General features: G+C 40.5%; 1 protein-coding gene across 2 annotated transcripts in view; it reads left to right on the forward strand.

The window, feature by feature from the left end:
- INPP5F (inositol polyphosphate-5-phosphatase F) overlaps nucleotides 1-19639 on the forward strand; it is a 67546-nt gene that overhangs the window by 18378 nt on the left and 29529 nt on the right. For both annotated transcript variants that reach the window (XR_005085196.2, XM_037164841.2), the window contains exons 3-6: nucleotides 11826-11962; nucleotides 17918-18046; nucleotides 18247-18414; nucleotides 18512-18568. Coding sequence is in view for 1 of the 2 variants with exons in the window: in XM_037164841.2 (XP_037020736.1) it covers nucleotides 11826-11962; nucleotides 17918-18046; nucleotides 18247-18414; nucleotides 18512-18568 (491 nt within the window). In the remaining variant the exon portion in view is untranslated. The remainder of the gene's footprint in view (nucleotides 1-11825; nucleotides 11963-17917; nucleotides 18047-18246; nucleotides 18415-18511; nucleotides 18569-19639) is intronic.

Consider the following 19639-nt stretch of genomic DNA (forward strand, 5'->3'; position numbering starts at 1 on the left):
CTGGGCTGCATGCGGCCAGTGGGCCGTGGTGGGCTCCCCTGGACAAGGCCTTCTGTTTGAAGGACAGGCAATGTGGTTTTAACCCAGGTGCTTTAAAGGTAATTTTGTTCCTGAGAAAATAGGTGTTTTATAGGTGGGTCCTAAAAAGTTTTGAAAAAGGCTAAATGAAATAGTTTAAGCATTGAATTTAAATATGTGTTTTTCTTTTGGTATCAATTTTAATCTGAGTTATGAACTATTGGAGGCTTTACCATTATTGCTGGGTATTTGGGAGTAAAAAGTGTGCCTCTTTTAATTGTAAAATAGAATTTTGAGCATTTGGGAGTTAAGTCGATTTCTTGGTATTATAAAGCACATATTGCTGGAGACAACCTAATTTTCCTTTGTTGGATTTTTTGTTTTTGAAAATCTGTTTTCATTATGAAATATATTTTAGATACAAAGCTGCTTATCACAGATATATGGTACAGGTTATTGTAAAACAAGCACATGTCTACCACCCAGCTTAGGAAATGAAACGTGAGCAGTGTCTTTGGAGCGCTCCCTGTGCTTTTTCTCCAAGTATATCCTGCTTCCTTCCCTTCACAAGAGCCTGCTGTTTTAACTTTTGTATTTACTTCCTGGATTTCCATTATTGCCTGTATTATATATGTATCCCTAAACAATGTGTTGCTCAGGGTTGTATTTTGGGGATTTTTTATAGAGATATGAAGCTGTTAGTGTTTTTTCACTTTTTTCCTCTACTTTATATATTTTTTAGACTTATCCATGTTGATGTATGAAACTTTAGTTCTTTCTTTACAGTATTGTATGAATATATCATCCTGTTCTTAATCACTGGGTAATAGCATTCTTTCCTTTTCCTTTCCTTGTTCTTCTCCTTCTTCTCCTTCTCCTCCTTTTGTTTTGTTTTGTTTTGCTATTGAAAAAAAAAACCTACATGATTTTCTCTCCCTTTCTCCTTCCTTTCCCCTCTAAAGATAAATAAATAAAATATTTTTAAAAAAAAGAAAGAAATAATTCTGCTACAAGCATTGTTGTATATTCTGCCGTTGATAGTTTTAAAATTCTTTCAATACAATGGAGAAAGGCATTTAGATATTGTGTAACCATGATAAGTATTTTAGTTAACTCTCCTACCTGTCCACATTTACATACATATATTTTTAATTCATTTATATGCTGACAAGATAATTTCACAGCTGAATGTTCTGAACTAACATTCATTTTCTATTGTTTAAACGAAGTGTATGAAACCTTTGAGTTATTTTTCTTCAATTTGAGTCACATCTTGGAGCAGTGAATAAATCACTGAAATCAATCAAAAGACCTGGATTCAAGCTTTATTTATAAGCTTTGAGATATAAGGGAAGTTACTTAACATCCTTTTAATCTATTGATTGCTGTGTAACAAGCCACACCAAAAGTTCATGCCTTAAAACAACAGTTTGTAATGGCTCATGAGTCTGTGGATTGCCCCAGACGCTCTTCTGCTCTTGGGTGCTGTTGGCTGGGGTCCTTACTGCAGCAGCCGTGAGCCGATGTCTCCGTGTTCCTTCACGTGGCATCTCCTTCTGTGTTCTCTCATCTCTCGTGGGTCTTCTCTGTCCTGACACCTCTCCTTTGGGAGGAGTCAGGGTAGTGGCCAGAAGACAAGTTCCAATGTGCAAGGGTTAGTTAAGCATCTGCTTTGTCACTAAGTTTGCTAATATCCCATTGGCCAAAGGAAGTCATATAGCCAAGCCCAGAGTCACCATGGGAGGGAGGGGATGTCACAAGGGGCATCTGGTTCATTGGGGCCACAATATGCCTGAGCTTCTACTTTGTAAGCAGTAAAACACGAGTAAAAATAACTGCCCTCTTTTCTTCCTAACATATGATCAGTCTCCAATGAGATAGTATATTTGAAGGTACTTAATAAATTATAAATCACTATTTTATCAAGACTCTTTTGGTTGCAAATACAAATCTGTCAGCTAATGCAAAACAAAACAAAATAAAAAACAACCAAATTTCATAAAGAACCTAAGGAACCAAAACCAAGAAGTGGACATTGTATAGGATCCAAGGTTACTTTTTCTGGATGCAGGTGGTTTTTGACCACCACTTCTCCCTGTACCTTCCCTTTCTTCTTCTCTCCTTTTGGCTTTCTGTTTCTGTGTATGTAGGACAGAATTTTTGCCCTTATATGGTACTCAAACCAACTGTAACCCTTAAATCAACCAACATCCTATAGTCAGTGGAGACTGATTAGCTATCAAGGATTGAGTGGGAGTCTAGTTCAGGCCCCAAGGACAGAGACTCCTTTTGGGCTGAGGGCCTTCCCTGGTCACAAAGTTCACATGTTTTCAAGAGGAGCTCTTCTCTAGGCAGGAGGGACGGTTAGAGCAGTAAGATCTGAACTTGGCAGACAACCCCAAAATTGTCTCCTATAAACAGTGTACAGGTATGTTACTGGCTGATGAGTTTGTGGTGCTGTGAAAGTGCGGTCATTAGGGGGTGGTGAGTTATGGTCATCTCCTGTGGGTCAGCCCCACGTACGTGTACTTCCCCTTCTTGCACTGCTTACCTTTCTTTGGACAAAAAACAAGCAGTTGACAGGAAGTGGGGTATTTGTTGTATAGGATATTTTGGAAGAGGGAGAGGTGGAGGATAGAGTGAACTGGAAAGTGTTTCAGTTTTTCACTTTCCTAATCTCTACCCCCACCCCCCCACCCCCCCACCCCCATCACATCACTTTAAGGTTTGGCTGTTAACAAAGGGAGTGGAGAAGAAACACAGGAAAACTTTGCTGGGCCCCCTGCTGCTCTTCACCCACGGAGAGGATTGCAGCCCCACCCTGTGTGTGTCATTCCACCCCCGGCTCCTCGCTTTTTGAGCATTCATCTTATTCTTCTTGCCTTCTCTTTCTTCTTTCTCTCTCCTGGGATGCCTCCTCCCCTCCCAGCACCCCAGGAAGTTGCTTGCTGTGGCCACACCATCAGCCTGGCCCATGGGTGGTGTGCCCCTGGTTTGCACTGGAACCGAGGGAGTCGCTGCAGGCATGCTTTCCCCTGGGAGCATCTTACCTTCCGAGGGGAGAGGATGAGGGGCATAAACATATGTACCCAAACTTTTTCACCCTCCTACTTACTCTCTACATATTAATGCATGATTTTTGTTCTCGCCTGATGAGATGGGAACATAAATTTATTTGAACAGATGTCATTGACAGTCTTAAAACGGCGTGGGTGAGCCCTGCTGCTGTTCGTGACTGTCACTGAACTCTGAGCTCTGGGAATGTAAGCAGGCGTGACTTGGGAACTGTTAGTTTGCTCAAACTACCACAGCGAAGTTCTGCAAGCTGGGTGGCTTGAACAACAGAAATTTATTTTCTCACGATTCTGGGGGTTTGAAGTCTGAGATCAGGTTGTCATCAGGGTCTGAGGCCTCTCCTGGGCTTGTAGATGGCCATCTTCTCCGGTGTCTTCACGTTCCATTAACTTCTCCCTCTCTCTGGCTGTGTCCAGGTTTCCTCTTAAAGGGGACACCAGTCATATTGGGTTAGGGTCTACCCTAATGATCTCATTTAAACTTAATTACTTTTTGAAAGACCTTTCTTTTTCCTTTCTTCAAATACAAGCACAATTTTATTTAGAAAGTCAAAGAGGTAGAAAAAGTGAGCCAGCTGGGCTGTGTGGGCTCAGGAAATAAGTTACAGAAGCAAAAGCAGGGCCCTTGGAGCTGAGCAGAGAGAGAGAAAGGTTTGCGCCTTGAAGGAAAAGGAGGGGGAAGGTGGCTGTCGTACTCTGAACCCTGCGGACCACACAGTGGCCTTGGGTGTGGTTACTTCATCTAAGCCTCTGTTGCTGACTCTAAGACAGAGACGATAACACCTCCTTGATACAGTTATTGTAATAAAACTCACATAAAGTGCTTCACATGGTTCCTGATAATAGTAAGCATTCAATGGATGTAGGCTAAATTTTTTTTCCTTAGTTTTAAAGGTAACTTGGAGGTGTCCAATAGTCTATTAGAGAATAACTTGAGTTCTAGCTATACAGTTTTGAAGAAATTTTAAACTCGCACTGTTTTTTCCAGTAATGTTAATATTTGCTGGAACTATAGTAATTTTAATGTCACTAAAAGACTACATGATATTTATACAAATTAATGTTTTTGGTAGTAAAATGTTAGTAGCATTTGTGAAGGTCATATTTCATAATCCACATGCCCTTTTAAAAAAATGTTCGGTGAAAGAATTTCAAGTAATCTTTGGTGTGGTATTCTTTGCTGAGGATTGCCCTTGCTTTCTGCAAGCTCTGCCAAAACAGTGGTTCTGTTAACCCTGGTGCCTAGAAATGCCTGTTTAAAGCTGCAAACCTGTCTTCCGTGTGGAAGGCCTCTTCCCCAGACATCTGCAGGCGGGCGGACTTTCAGCCCGCGTTTAATATAGCCTGTCTCTGACAACTTGAATGTGTCTGACTGTGGTTTGATCAGTTCGGATTTATTCATATAAGGGACATGTAATGTGCTAACTAGATGAGAGGAAATTAGAGCTTGATGAAAAATCCATATTTTTTTATTCCTGTGGTGTCCAGAAGGAAGTGAGAATGATAGTCAAATTCTTATCACAATTTCCTTTTTTGTTTGTGTTTGTTTTGCACACTGCTATCTCCCCTGTACAGAGGCTGTTCACAAGTATGCGGCAAATGTTTATTTAACAAGTTATTTTTGGAGTGCCTCCTGTGAACCAAGTCCTGCATCAGTGCTGGGGGCTACAGGGTGAACAAAACTCAAAGCTTCCAGAAGCACAGACTTGAATCCAAGGGATGAACATTAATTACCCAACTACACAGTTTTATCATTAGGCTCAAGCTGCTGAAGAAAAATGTGGGTGGTTGTGAGGCATGTGACAGAGGGGCCTAACGGATGGGGCTGGCGGCCCTGCGTGGAAGGCATCCCTGAGGACGTGGCGAAGTTGAGGCCCGAAAGTAAGATCATCTGGACATAGCCAGGGTGAGGGGCAGGGAGTGAGAGGAGACGTGGGTCTTGGCAGAGTAAGTAGCCGTGCAAAAGGCCCACCTCACTCATGTGTTTCCTCCCTGTTCTCTGTGTAATGTCGGGGAGGCAGCTGTATCTTCACACAGCTCTCCATGAAAAGATGGCTTTAAGCTGGAGACTTTACATGGATCTCAAGAGCTCTTTAAATTGAAATCCCTTATGAAGATTGAGATAAGGATAAGCTCTGTTGGGGTAAGAAATATCTGAATATAAAAAGCAAAAGTATATATTCCGTGGTATGTTCAGAAATAGTTTGAAGAGAAAATTGTCAGGAATCTTTATTAATTTGGCAATAGAGGCCCTCAATTTAGAAATGAAGGGAATCACTACACATAGTATTGAACAGCCACAGACACAGTTCACTCAAGTAGCTCTCATTCATTAAAATAGTACTCACCATCTGCTATTTCTCCACTTGTGAAGTGGTGAGGATGTCTCAATCATTAAAATAGTGCAATGTATTATGCATAGAGTATTAAGTGTGTAATTTTAGTCTGCTGCTGTCTGTGGTGATTTTCTTGCTATGACACTAAGGACATGAAATATTGTATATATTTCAGTGATGAATGAATGGAGCGTCACTGACATTGCTTTATGCTTTCCTAAAAGGCCATTAGAAAACCCCACTCCTCAAGGGCACTGGAAGAACGGGAAGGGGAGCCTGGCATGGCCCATACAGAGCTTCCAGTCTCTGCTGCAGCTGTGGTCCTTGGGTCACGCCTTTACATAGGGCATCCTTTTTTTATTGTTGTTCAATTACAGTTTACATATTGCTTCTATTTAAGTACAGGTTTCATTGTCTGCGTACAAATTGTTTTATCAGAGCAATAGATTGTTTTATTGTCTATTGACAACTCACATTATTAAAAACTTGTAAGGATTGTGATGATGGTTACACAGTTCTAAATCTACTGAGTCGTTGCATATGTGCTTCCAATGGGTACATTTTATGGCATATGAAGTCATTATGACATACGGTGTATGAATCTATTAAAAACATTTAAGTCAGAAAATAGCCTTTGTTGTAGCTTGTTGTCATTATTTTTTACTTTATCTTAGTTAAAATAATTACATATATCTATCTTTCTGTAACTGATGATTTTTTAATGTATTAAAGTTACTTTGAGGGAAGTATTCTAAAGAAATACCATTATTTGTGACATAATATGTCTACCAAAGTAGGAATGACTTAAAATATAATTTTAAAAAAGAAACAAAGGAAAAAGATAAAACAAAATATGTAATTCAGTTACAGTCACTTCATATTCATTTTGTCATTCATATTCGTTTTAGAGGAAAGATTTTCATTGGTGACTAGGTACCTAGTTAACCCTTAAACGATCATTTCATTGTGGTTTAGCCGACCTGTTCTATTCGTGGTTTTGGGCAGGAAAGTGGTGTGAGAGGCTCCTTTCTTTGGCATCTTCTCACTGCTCTTTTTTGCTCCCCTTCTCTTCTGTTTACTGTCCTCAGTACCTATATGCTAACTGTTCTCTGCCTTCTCTCTTTGCTCCCCTCAGCCTGTTCCATCAGTTCATGCTCAGATACTTCTGTCACTCTCTTGTCCCTAACCTGAGCTCCGTAGTACAGATGGTCCCACCACCTTGGTAGAGCAGTGCTTGAACTAGATACCTGAATGTGACCTACAATTCTGGGCTCTCCTAAGTGTCATCAGACAAGCACGCTTCTTATTTCTGAGCATATTTGTGACTGGCAGATTTTATATTTTCAGGCAGAGAGACACTTGAGAGACAAGCCAGCTTGAGCTTGACTTTCTGCTATTGCACTGGGATTCCATTTTCCAGTTGTAAACCCATTTGTTGTTAGACTCCAGTTGTTTTCCTCAGTGATTCCTATGGTGGTGGTGGTAGAAGTTTTCAGCTTCGGAAAAAGGAGTTGTTATGGTAAGAGTATGTGTACGGGCCACCTGTAAAGGTGCTTTCTATATTTATTTCCTCCTTTATGTATTTTTTAGACTTTTAATCTTACTGAACATTTTGATGCGATTACAATTAAATTATTATCAGGTCTGATTGTGTTTAAGAAAGGAAATTCTTGGTAAATATGGTAAGTTCTCACTTACTTAGAGATGGCCAGTATCAGCCATTCAGAGGAGAAAATGAAGGTTGATTCATTTAATCGACTCAGTGATCAGGTTTGTTACAGCTTGTGGTCTTGGATCCTCTTAGGAGGGGCCAGTTGCCTCCGGCCTTGAAACGTAGTGTGTCAGCTTTCAAAGCAGTGAATTACCCTCATGACTACAAACCTGCATCATGAATGAAAATCCCAAATATATTTAGTATACTTAATTATACTCAGTAGGTAGAGAGGTATGTAATATGTTGTTTTCAATAAACATATAAGAAAACATCTTAGCACTTTAAGAGGATAAGCTATAGTTATCTAGAAAATGTACTCTTATATAAAAGTTCATTTCGCCCAGTGATACTTTAAAAGCTAGACTTTTCTAGTTTTCTCAGACTATTATTGATATAAAAGACTTTATCTTTTTATAGAGTATAAGATTATTTAATTTTATGGCAGTTGATTGTTAGGGATTTAAATTCATCCTAAGTGTCACAGGCTTGGCTGAATATGCTCCCGATATCACTATTCGGTCGTTTCAGATGGAGCCTATTAAAAGTGCCTCTTGTTCTAGACCTTCTCCTTATGAGTCATTATCAATTTGCTATAAGCCCAGACTTAGGAAACCTTCATAAGCTACAGAGCAACCAGTCAAGAAATGTTGAGTAGCTACTATGTGTGGAAGATAAACAAATGAATAATTAGCTCTTGCGTCACTGAGAGTATTAGATGCCCAATATGATGTACTTTTAGGTCCCATGTTCCTGACAGTGAAAATAACAGTGCTGGAGTGGTTGTATTGTAGTAGGGCTTATAATTCCACTTAATCGATGTATAATGTTCCCTGAAATGTAGTCTGAGAAATGTAGTCTGAGATGGATAGGACTGTCTTTCCATTAAGGGGAAAAAAACCCTACATTTCCCTTAAATGTAGTTTAAAAAATAGAAATGGTTTTGAGTGTAAAACAAAAATTATGTCAAACATTACCGTGAATTCATATCTTTAATAGAAATTTAGATTCATGCATAAGTTTGCATAAACCTATGTTACAGACTCATGCTCATGATCATTTAGAAGTACCAAGGGGCCAGCTAATAGTTTATGCAACAGATAGCAATGAAGTCGGTTTTATGCACACGTTGACTGAATTTAAATTGCTGCTAAAGATTTGTAAGGATGAAAAACACGATCCTTCAAATTGGAACATAATTTATCTTAAGATATCCCACGTATTAGATTCTCTTAGAAACATACGTATTTTTATTGTCAGCTTGACACAGAAGAAAGGAAAAGTGAACAGAATATAATTCTCTTTCCTAATTCTTTTTTCTTTTTTTAAAAGGTTTTGTTTTTTTATTTTTAGAGAGAGGGGAAGGGAGGGAGAAAGAGCGGAAGAGAAACATCAAGTGTGTGGTTGCCTCTCACATGGCCCCCATTGGAGACCTGGCCTGCATCCCAGGCATGTGCCCTGACTGGGAATCGAATCGGTGATTCTTTGGCTCACAGCCGCGCTCAGTCTACTGAGCCACACCAGCCAGGGCCTAATTCTTTTTTCTTTACCAACACATCTCCATTCCCTGACATATCCAGCGCAAGTGCAGGTGCCTCTGAGGTCCATCGAGGCATAATCAATCTGCAGAAGCCCTTCAAAAATTTAAATATTTACATTTGAATATTATGTCACAAATGACTTTGTTGTGTATGGTATCTACCTAGTTTAGTATGTATTGGCAGATGGATGTAATTATAAATTCTGTGCTGGCCCCTCCATTCACTGTCAGCTTTGAGTGTTAAAACAGCAGGTGCTCTGTACTTCACCGATCCCTGGCTCTAGGAGAAGTGGACCTAGGAGAGGTGAGGGGGGTGCTTTGTCATCAGGAATATAGTCTGTGGTATTGAGCAAGCTAGAAGAGGTAAACGTGTGAGAGTCATTAGCAGACCCACTTTCTCTTTTTATTTTTACCTTTGGTCATAACATGAATGTTTATAAAGAGATACAGAGAAACTGGAAAGTGTCCAAAAGAGCAATTGAATTTCAATGTTGGCAATACCAGTGTTTTTTGTGGGGATGGGATGCCTTTTGGTTTCCCAAGTAAGCTTATATATGGGGTAAAACTTCCATTTGAAAGTTAATAGTTTTATGTTTTGGTATTATATCACTAGATGGTTTATTGGATAGACATTTATGACATTTGATTATGCACATTATGTTCGTCATAGCTGTAATTTATTAAGATTACAATTCGTGATGTTACCATAAAATGAATCCAAAGTAATAAACTGCAGCAAGAAGGCTTAACTTGGAAGAGGACTTTCTGATGTTGGCTTGTCTGGTCAGCTGGCAACACTCTAAATTGTTCAGTGTAAGATAGAAATCACTCCTGTGAGGTGAAGAGACTTGGGGTAAGGACTTCTTTTTTGTCAATGAAATGTATTGACATCCAATAGCATATTATGTTTTATGCACTTTATTATGTGTTAGGTTTATTGTGTATTAGGTGCTTGGTAACCTTGATTCATGCCTTCCCAGTACACGGTAGGTCCTTGGTTAATGTTTAATGATAATGGATAATGAAATGGGCTGTAGAAGCCTTGAAACTTTGGAGTAGATTTCCACCCTACTTTATAAAGAATTATGAAACACTTCCAAACTCTTGCATTTTATGAAATGCCTAAAGCACATATTCAAAACACTATTCCTAATACTTGCGTTCCCCGGGAGAGAACCGAGTCAGGCCCCCCCTGCTGCCTAGCTTGTTCCTTGGTTCTTGTCTCAATTGCAAGACACAAATTCGAGCAAGAGACGTATATAGTGGAAATGAGATAGCAAGTTTATTTATGAAAGACAAGCACAAAGCTGTAGGCTGGCACCTGACTGGTCTGAATGCCCCACATGCAGAGGAAATAAAGTTGTTAGTAAGTTTGTTCTATACACTTGAGCCGAGACTACAAGTGGGTACTTGGCTAACTTAAGTACACTGCACTATTGGGGTTCAGGGGTCGTATACTTTAGTCAGTTTTTAGGTTCCCCTTCTCCCGCTTCTAGATCTTGGGAATAATGTACAGCTGCAAAGGCTTTCTTTCTCGGTTAGTAAAGGCTCTTTGTCCTAGCGAAATTGCCACAGAGGCTTCCTTTCCCAGCACAGAGTCTCAAGGACTCCCCTCCTCCTGCACCATCCCTGCGGTGATGTTCTGAACACCTGGCACTTTTATCTGACCAGGCTCAGGACTGCTGAGTTAATTGCTGAGACATGACTTCCTTGTGTTTCCAGCCTCCAGTTTTAAGTTCTTTGTTAGATTGTAATGGCAGGGGCCCTCCTTTATTTTCCCTCCGGCTGCTTATTTCTAGCTGCTACCTACAGTAGCACTCCAAGGTTGTGAGTTTGATCCCCAGTCAGGGCGCATACAAGAATTAACCAGTGAATGCATAAATAGGTGGAACAAATTGATGTTTCTCTTTCCCTCTCCCCTTCCCTCCCCACCCCTTCCTCTCTCTCTAAAATCAATTTAAAAAAATTTAAACATTTATTTCATTTGTTTTACTGTCTCCCTTTATCCCTCCTTTCCTGAATGTATTTATTAATTTGCTCATCCTAGTATACATATAAAGTAGTTTGGGAACTGCTAATCCACACCCTTGGGAAAAACAAATTCACGAACAAGAATGCAATTTGTGTTCAATTCTTTTTGTCTTTATACTTACAAAATGCTCTTTTCCAAAGTTATTTAGATTAGTTTTTTCCTCCCTATCTCCTATTTTCCATTTGTAGCTAAGTTGGTTTACTATTTGCGTTTAGTTTTGGGTTTCCCCCACATTCTGCTGTGTTTGAGCTATTTAGTTTTGAGGAGACATGAAAAATCACCATGGTTCTAACAAAGAGGTATACTCAGGGGACTGTTATTTCCTGTTCCCTTTATTATTCCCACTTCCCCCCTCTCCCATTTCATTTATGCCTATACCCTGAAGGTGACCAATCTTATTAATTTCTGACTTACCTTGCCTCTTGTTTTTTGTCCAAATGAGCAGATATGTGAAGATTTTCTATTATATTCTTTCTTATATAAAGGGTAGCATACTTTAGATAGTCTTTTGTACTTTGATTTTATAATATATCCAAGAATCACTCCTTACCAGTCATAGAATTCTTTCAATTCTTTTTCACAGCTGCCTAGTTCTCTATTGAGTGAATGTACCTTAGTTGATTCAACCTGTATTCTCTGTCTGGGCATTCGAGTTGTTTCTAGTATTTTGCAGTTACAAACTGCTGCATTGAATAGGCTTGAGTGTATATGCTTGTGTGTTCGGGGTAAATTCTCAAGAGTGGGATTTGCTAGGTTAAAAGGTAAGTGTGGTGTTTTATTGTTGGGTATCACTAAATTCCCCTCCAGAAAAGTTGTATCTGTGAAGTCCCGCCAGCTCTGCGTGAGAGTGGCTGTTGGCCCACGGCTTTGCCGGCGGATGTGCTGTCATGCTTTTTATTTACCCCAGTCTGATGGGTGAGGTCAGGATCACTCTAATTATGAGTGAGACTGATCATCTTTTCACATGTTTAAGGGCCATTTATATTTTGTTGTGTGCTGTACTTTAAAGGCTTATATCTACTGTACATATTTTGTTGTTGGATTATTCACCTTCAACTTCCCAGGACAGTAGCACTTTGTAGATACTAGACATTAGTGTGACCTTCTCTTTCAGATCTTCCATGGTGGCTCATTTTAATTCGGCAGAAAGCACTGGTCGGCAGACTTCCGGGAGACCATGAAGTCTGTAAAGTCACCAAAATTGCTGTGCTCTCACTTTCGGAAATGGAGCCTCAGGATCTGGAGCTAGAGGTGAGGTTCCATCTCAGGGAGTTTTATGGAAACTTGATGTAAATGTAATAGTGATTATGAAGATTTGGTTTAAGAGACCAGAATAATACAATTTTAGAGATGGATAATATCTTTAAAACAATCCTGTGATTTTCAGACTTCATTTTAGTGGTACGACCTTTGTTTCAAAATCTATGAAATCCGGGATGTGAGGTGCGGGACGGCAGAACTGCTTTGGGTGAGGTGGTGACGGTGGCGTGGGGTGCTGCTGTGAACATCAGGGTACAGATTTTTGGTGGGCATTTCTCTTCTCTTCTCTTGGGTATATACTGGGGATGGAATTGCTGGGTCATATGGTAACTCCATGTTTAACCTTTTGAGGAACGACCATCCTTTTTCAAAGCAGCGTGCCATTAAAAAAAAAAAGATCTATACAAGGATATGAAGAATCCATAAGGTTCAAATAAATAAGAACCTAGATATTCTTTCTTTTGGGAAGAAAAATCCTTTAAAGTTTTATAGGCTTGTGTTTCGTGTCTACATATCGTATTTGCTGTATCTCATTGCCTTAATAGATACCTGCATCATTTTCCATATTTAGTTTCCCATTAGACATCTGTTTAAAATTTTAGGTCCAGATGGACAGAGATAGATACCAGCTTTCAAAGTGAAATCATTTATTTTTATTTCCTTAAACAGCAGCAGCCACATCAGCTCTTAATCTTGATTGTGAAATGTAAGTTGCTGGAATAATAGAAGAACTAGGGGAGCACCGTGGGGCTCGCAGTGGTGGTTTTCTTTGGGGATCCTGTGTGTCAGTGTTGTGATAAGGGCCTAAGCACACGCTGCACAGAATTGGCCGGGCCTCTGGAAAAGGGAAGGCGATCCCGCTGTCAGCACCACATGTTGTGGTCCCAAGAACCTGTCTGAACAGAAGCGCTTTGGGCCTGCAGAGGATCCCGAGAAGTCATTTTCTCTGCATATTCTGCGGTGGGACTTAAGTTAACCTTTTAAAAAAGATAGCTGTCTACACTTTATTTTCTGGAGGTAATGGAATGGAAGATTCCAAAATATTCACTGAAAAGGTTTATGTTCAAAGTAATTTTAAATTTCTCTTTAGAAAAATCACTTTTAAAAGGTAGAGATGGATTTCTGGAGTAGATGGTGAGGTGAGTCTGTGCTTTGCTATGCAGGTCACAATACTTATCTGAAACCTTTGGGGCCACATTTGTTTTAGAATTCAAGTTTTTTGGGGGGGCTATTGAGAAGGTTATTTCATGTATTTCACATATGCCCTGTGAATCTGGGGTGTTATTCTACAATATAACACATTAATATTAAACAATCATATGAATATGCCTACTAAGGGAGGTAAACGATGACATCAGTAGCCTCTTATCAGTTTAGGGTACATTTTGGCATATTGTAAATGAGTTGTAACAAACTTAAAAATAAACTTTCAGATTTGAGAATTTTTTAGATTTTTGGAGTTGTTGATAAGGAAGGAACTTGGGGGCATTGGGCATATATCACCTCTGTTCCAGTCCCAGGAAGAGGACAGATAAAAAAAGAAAAGAAAAAGAAAGACAAGGAGACATTGCTGGGCCTGGAGAGAAGTAGTATCTTTATGGACCATAAACAGAACAATAGTTTGAACTGAGGCTGTAGGCCTTCTGGGCTCTGGACCCAGAAGCAGGCAGTGGCAGGGAGAGATTTGGCCCCTGCCCAGTAAAGAGGAGTAAAAGGGTTGCATGTGGGGTGGAGGCCTGAAGCCGTGCTCAGTGCTTGAAGCCTGGTGCTGGAGTGGGGCTCCCCAGCTCGTGAACGGAGGCTGTTAGGTCATCTACCCTAAGTGGGGTAGCTGTGCACAAGAATTCTCCTGTCAGGCCAGTAGCACTTCCTTTGAGAAACACTGGTGTGGGCAAGGATTAGGATTAATGCAATAGCAATCAGGATTCCGTGGTAGGGTTTGATAGGAGAGACTTTAGGAAGGAGAGTAATGGAAGATGACTGTTAGTTTTTTGTTTAAGTGATCCCATGGGTGGTGTAGTTGTCTGAGATGGGTGGGACCAGAGAAGCAATGAGGTTTGTGAAACAAATGTTGGCCAGTTGGAGATGCTGAATTTGAGGGACTGGTGTGTCAGTGGTGTGTCAGACACCTGAAATTCAACATGCGGGTAATTAAAATGAGGAGAGCAGATGAAATCTTCTAGACAGAGCTTGAACAGGAAGAGAGCTAAAGATGGAACATTGGGAGCCATCGTCCTCTCTAGTGACAAAAAGAGATGCCAGCCAAGGAGACTGAAAAGCAACAGTCAGGTGTGGGAAGAACCCAGAGAGATTGGTGGCATGGGGACCAGAGGCAGAGATGGCAGGGAGGGGTCGTTGTTAGAGAAAGGGTTTTAGCCTTTCAGACTGAGGATGCTTTTGTTTTACTCTGCCTGAGCAGTGTCCTTGGGCCTTCCCTCTGACCTGCCCCAGTAGACTACGGTCCTCATAGTTCCAGGGACGCTGGCCCTGTTTGCACGCTGCAGATTCACCCAGGTGATTCCACAGTTGAGGAGTGGATTTTTAAAAGATTCTGGTAAACTTGAAGAGAAGAGGGGGTGAATGACAGGGTGAGGTCCTGATCCCAGGGGGCAAGCGGCAGGAAACTAGCTTTGAAGGAGAAAACCACTCCCAGCCTTCTCTGAGTGAGGAACGTGTGGGTGTGGGCTAGGTGTGCTGCTGCAGGATTGTTGTAGAATAGCCAGATCTTCAGAATCGGTGGTGGTACCTTTCTAGGGGGAGATTTTGCTGGCTCGAATGCTCTTAAGGGTAACTGTGTCTCACAAACACATAATACCCTGTTTTGAATATTAAGATCGCAGTAATCTGTAACTAGGTTTGGAACATGTTTTCAGATTTTTAAAAATGAAGTGTTATTAATATAACTAGGTAATTACTGACATTCTATTAAAAATTGCTAACTGACAGTTGCTCTGTGCCACGAGCAGAGCGGCAGCAGTAGAGGACTCACGGGGAAAGCGTCTTTTAAAAATTGCCTCTGTGCTGCCCCACTGACTCCGCACTAGGGAGGGTGTGTGTGTGTGTGTGTGTGTGTGTGTGTGTGTGTGTAATGTTCACACAAGAAGGGGAGTGACGATTTTTCCAGGACTACTTACTGGTTGGTGTATGTGCCATGTATGAATCTGGAGGTTACCACTTAGGTTTGTAGCATCAAAGCCCATTCATTCATTTAACAAATACTTACTGCAACCTCTTATACCCGATGCTGCTAAGACTCTAGGGATATGAGTCAACAGAACTAAGGTTGCTGCAATTATGGAGCTTACATTGTAGTGGGGGATCAGACAAGGTACATCAGTTTAATAGTTATGTAACGTCGTATGTTGTAAGGTAATAAATGGTTTGGTAAATAAAAGTTAAGCTCAGTTAAGTAAGGATGGTGGGGGGAGTGCTGGGGAGTGGAGATTGTGGTAAGATATCTGGGCAGAGAGAACAGTTAGAACAAAGTCCCAGAGGTGGAGGCATTCCCCAAGACACTGAGAAACAGCTGGGAGGCCATTGCGGACAGAGTGGAGTAAATAAGCAAGGGGTGGAGACAAGTAGGAGGTGAAGGCCGTGGGGGGAAGGTGAGGGTCTAGTTTGGGACATGTTGAGTTTGAGATGTCTGGTGGAAATCCAAATAGAAATGTTGGGATTTGTAAGGTTCAAATTTTTGGAGAGAGTGGGGCTGGAAATACACATTTGGGAGGGAGGGGTTGAAATACAGGTGGTGTTTGAATCCATGAGACTGGATGAAGTCATTGAGAGTTAATTCGGATTAGAAAAGGGGGTTAACAACTGAGCCTTGGGTTGCTGAGACATTAAAAAGTCAAAAGGTTGGAAAGGAACCAGTAAAAACAGATAAAGAAAGTGACTAGCGTAGGGCGAGTGAAGACAGTGTATCAGAGTGAGGGAGTGATGAACTATCAAAGTCACTGAGAGGTTAAGATAAGGACCAAGAATCCGCTTTAGGGTTTAGGCAGGTGGAGGTCATTGGTCTCACTGAATATAGCAATTCAGGTGGACTGGTGTGGGGCCGAAGTCAGACTGGAGTGGGCTGTGGGAAGAGAGTGGGAGAAGAGGACTTGGAGGCAGTGAGGAGCACAAAGAAATAGGACACCGGCTGTCAGAGGAAGAGACTTCAAGTGGAGGTGGTAGAGGGGAGAGATATCAGTATGTTTGCAGTTGATGGGAGTAACCCAGCAGAAAATAGGGGAGAAGAGAGAACTGCCCAAGTGGTGTCCGTCCACTGAGTTCTTTCCTTCCCCATCAAGTTAAGATCTTGTCAGTTTTGCTCATTGGGAGGCAAGTTAAGTTAGCTTGGTGTTGGCAGTAGGACTACGAATCCTTTCAACATCATCTGTAGTTCCCTTGTCTTTTTAGTTTTATTTCTAGAGAGAGGGGAAGGGAGGGAGAGAGGGAGAAAAACATCTATGTGAGAGAGACACTAATCGGTTGCCTCTCACACACCCCCAGCTGGGGGCCCCACCCGCAACCCAGACACTTGCTCCGACTGGGAATCTAACCAAACCGGTGACCTTTGGGTGCTCACCCCACTGAACCACACCAGCCAGAACGGTCCCCTTGTCTTTAATGGTAGGCAGGAGCAGTGTAAAATTGTAATCATGTTTGGAAACCCATGTGGATCGAGTTTTTGATAGTTTTAATTTTTGAAAAGGCATAAAATCCATATGATTCCAGTTGGTGCAGTTGATTCATGTTAGTTAATGGAGTTTTCTGGTCTAGAAGGTATCAATAGTTTGCTCAACAGAGAATCCTCAAAGCTGGACATTTCAACCACTTCCTCTCCTCCTACCCTCACACACTAACACTGAAAACGTGGTCCAGTTATCAGTCTCCACTTCCAACTTTTCTTCTAGCTTTACTGATGTATAATTGACAAATAAAATTACTGATTTCCAAATTTGATTCAACAGGGCTGTTCCCTCTCTTTAAAAAATTATAATCAGAGCTTGAACTAGCTTTTGTTCTCATTATGCTTTTTTCATCCTTTGTCTAGTGACAGTTATTTTGTAAGTAAGCATTATTTTGTAAGTTAGCATTAGTTATTTTGTAAGTAAGCTCATGATAGGAGACTACTACTTGGTGTAGGAATAAAACTAGTATGTTAAAAACATGAAGTTGTCTGCGTCTAGTTAACAGAATTCCTATGTACCTTTCTGAATATTTGCTATGGATGTTAAGCCACGTGAAATGATATGTAAAGCACTTGATGTTGGCCAGGTAATTGTCTTCAGAACCTCTGTGCCCTCCTCTGTTCTTAACGTGCCCCATCCTCTTCCTCGCCTGTGCCCATGGGCCTGCACGTTTCCCGAAGTCTCCGCTTACTGCTTCTTCTAATGTAACCTTGGGACCCAAAGGGTGTGTTCATTGCTTATTGTGTTAGTGTGTGAGGGTAGGAGGAGAGGAAGTAGTTGAAATGTCCAGCTTTGAGGATTCTCTGTTGAGCAAACTATTGATACCTTCTAGACCAGAACACTCCATTAACTAGCATGAATGAATATTTAGACAGCGGTCAAATAATGCCCCCCGATGCACAGAAAAATGTGTATTTTGCAGCATATTAAATTTTAGATACCAATTTTTTAAAGAATTAGTTAACCTCAACTGGAGCATTTTATTCTTCAGTTATATTAACTAATTATGATCCTAACTTGAGTTTTCCACCCCTAAATCCTAAGTATATCCTGTCCTGTATTTTTTCGTTATCCTTTACTGTAGTTTGTAATCATTGAAAGCACAGCTGTGATTCCTGGTATCAGTTGTCTACTTACTTGATCATTTTTATAACTCTCAGGTTTACTTTTAACCACAATGCATGAGCAGTAGCATCCACTTCTGCACATTCTTGAATATTTAACAAGCAGATAATAATAATGAATTCTTTCTCTCTCCCTAATTATCTAGCTCTGTAAGAAGCATCATTTTGGACTTAACAAACCCGAGAAGATTATGCCATCTCCTGATGACTCAAAGTTTCTACTGAAGACCCTTACGCATATTAAATCCAATGTGTCTGCTCCTAATAAAAAGAAAGTAAGAGTTTAATGGATATGAGCTCAGAATTAATTTTTGATTAGTTTTAAATTGAGGGGTCATTTTCTTGCCAGTAAACTTAGTTTCAAACCACCTGTCATATTCCAGCACTGTCTCTGCATGTCCTCAGGAAGGTGTGTGTTATCCACATAACGCCTTCCATTTAATTCCTGCAGTGATAGTAGATTCGCTTTTTACAGGTTAAAGAAAGTAAAGAAAAGGAGAAGTTGGAAAGAAGATTACTTGAGGAGTTGCTGAAGATGTTCATGGACTCGGAATCCTTTTATTACAGCTTGACCTACGACTTGACCAATTCAGTGCAGAGGCAAAGCACTGGGGACAGCGACTCTCGGCCCCTCTGGCAGAAGGTACCCGTCACTGTTCAAAGCAATTTATGAACTCATTGGCTTTACAGGAAAACTGAAACAACAGGTTTCTGAACTGTTTACTCTCTACCTTTTCCAGGTCGATGACCGATTTTTTTGGAATAAATATATGATACAAGATCTTACTGAGATTGGTGTGAGTAGTTGTTTCTAAAATATTCCAAGATTGTTATAGTTAAGCAAATATATTTAAATTGTATTAAAATAAATTTAAAATCTCACAGTGATGTTTTCCCCTATAGAATGGAAATCGTTTAGCTAGGGAAAACCAAGGCATTTTGGTAGTTTTAAGGCAGTTCACAATTCCATTGTGTAGCCACAGGCCTATCTTTTTAGCAGGTTCCCATAGGATAGTAGTAATTTAAGGCTGGGGGACTAATGGCCTCAGGGTTCCTGTAAAAGAGGTATTTTTGTTTACCCATTGGAAATGTTGAAACCCAGTTGTCCTTGAATAATACCAAGTCTTTTAGCTTTACTGTTTCCTCCTCTGGGAATTGCACTAGACAGATCTCCAAGGACATTCCAGTACTGCCAATATTTGAATCAGGAAAGATAGGGAACATGATGAGGCTATTTCGTGAGACTCCTTCTGATTTGTGATTACTTTCTTCCCTTAATCTGTCATACGTATTGGAGAATTACGACTGTCCAAGGGCCGTTAACCCAGTTATTCAATCAATCAACAAGTGTTGGTGGAAGGCCTGCTATGCTATGTGCCAGTTATTGTTTTGGACACAAAGTGGGCAAATAGTTGCTTAGGGTCATAAATTATCTTTTTCTTAACCTTTCAAAAATTTCAAACTCTTTTTCTTCTATTTGTCTCCCTTTGGGGGGTTAGTATAAATGATTTTGATCATCCAGTGGCGCCTACCACTAGTTACCTATCACACCTCTGTTGAGAATGAGGCATGAAGATGTTCCTAGCTCTCTTCTTGATGCTGAAACTATGACCACCAAAACTCTGTGACAGGGGATGAGCAAGAAGGGTGTCTGTGATGAATATTTGTCCTGTTTGCCGACATACTGAGTTCCATGTTTTGCAGAGTTTTTTCCATTACCATTAAAACCGATGACTTGCAATAAAGGTGGCATTTGGCAACATACATTTCTCTGTTCCTGTCAAGAGTTTTGCATTTATTGCTAGAAGAAAAAAAATACAAATATTGGGAATGATGATAAGAACAATTAATGTAGGTAGACCCCTCAT

This window comes from Artibeus jamaicensis, unplaced genomic scaffold, assembly GCF_021234435.1.
Source record: "Artibeus jamaicensis isolate MK-2021 breed Jamaican fruit bat unplaced genomic scaffold, CSHL_Jam_final contig_490, whole genome shotgun sequence".
Classification (NCBI taxonomy): Eukaryota; Metazoa; Chordata; class Mammalia; order Chiroptera; family Phyllostomidae; genus Artibeus; species Artibeus jamaicensis.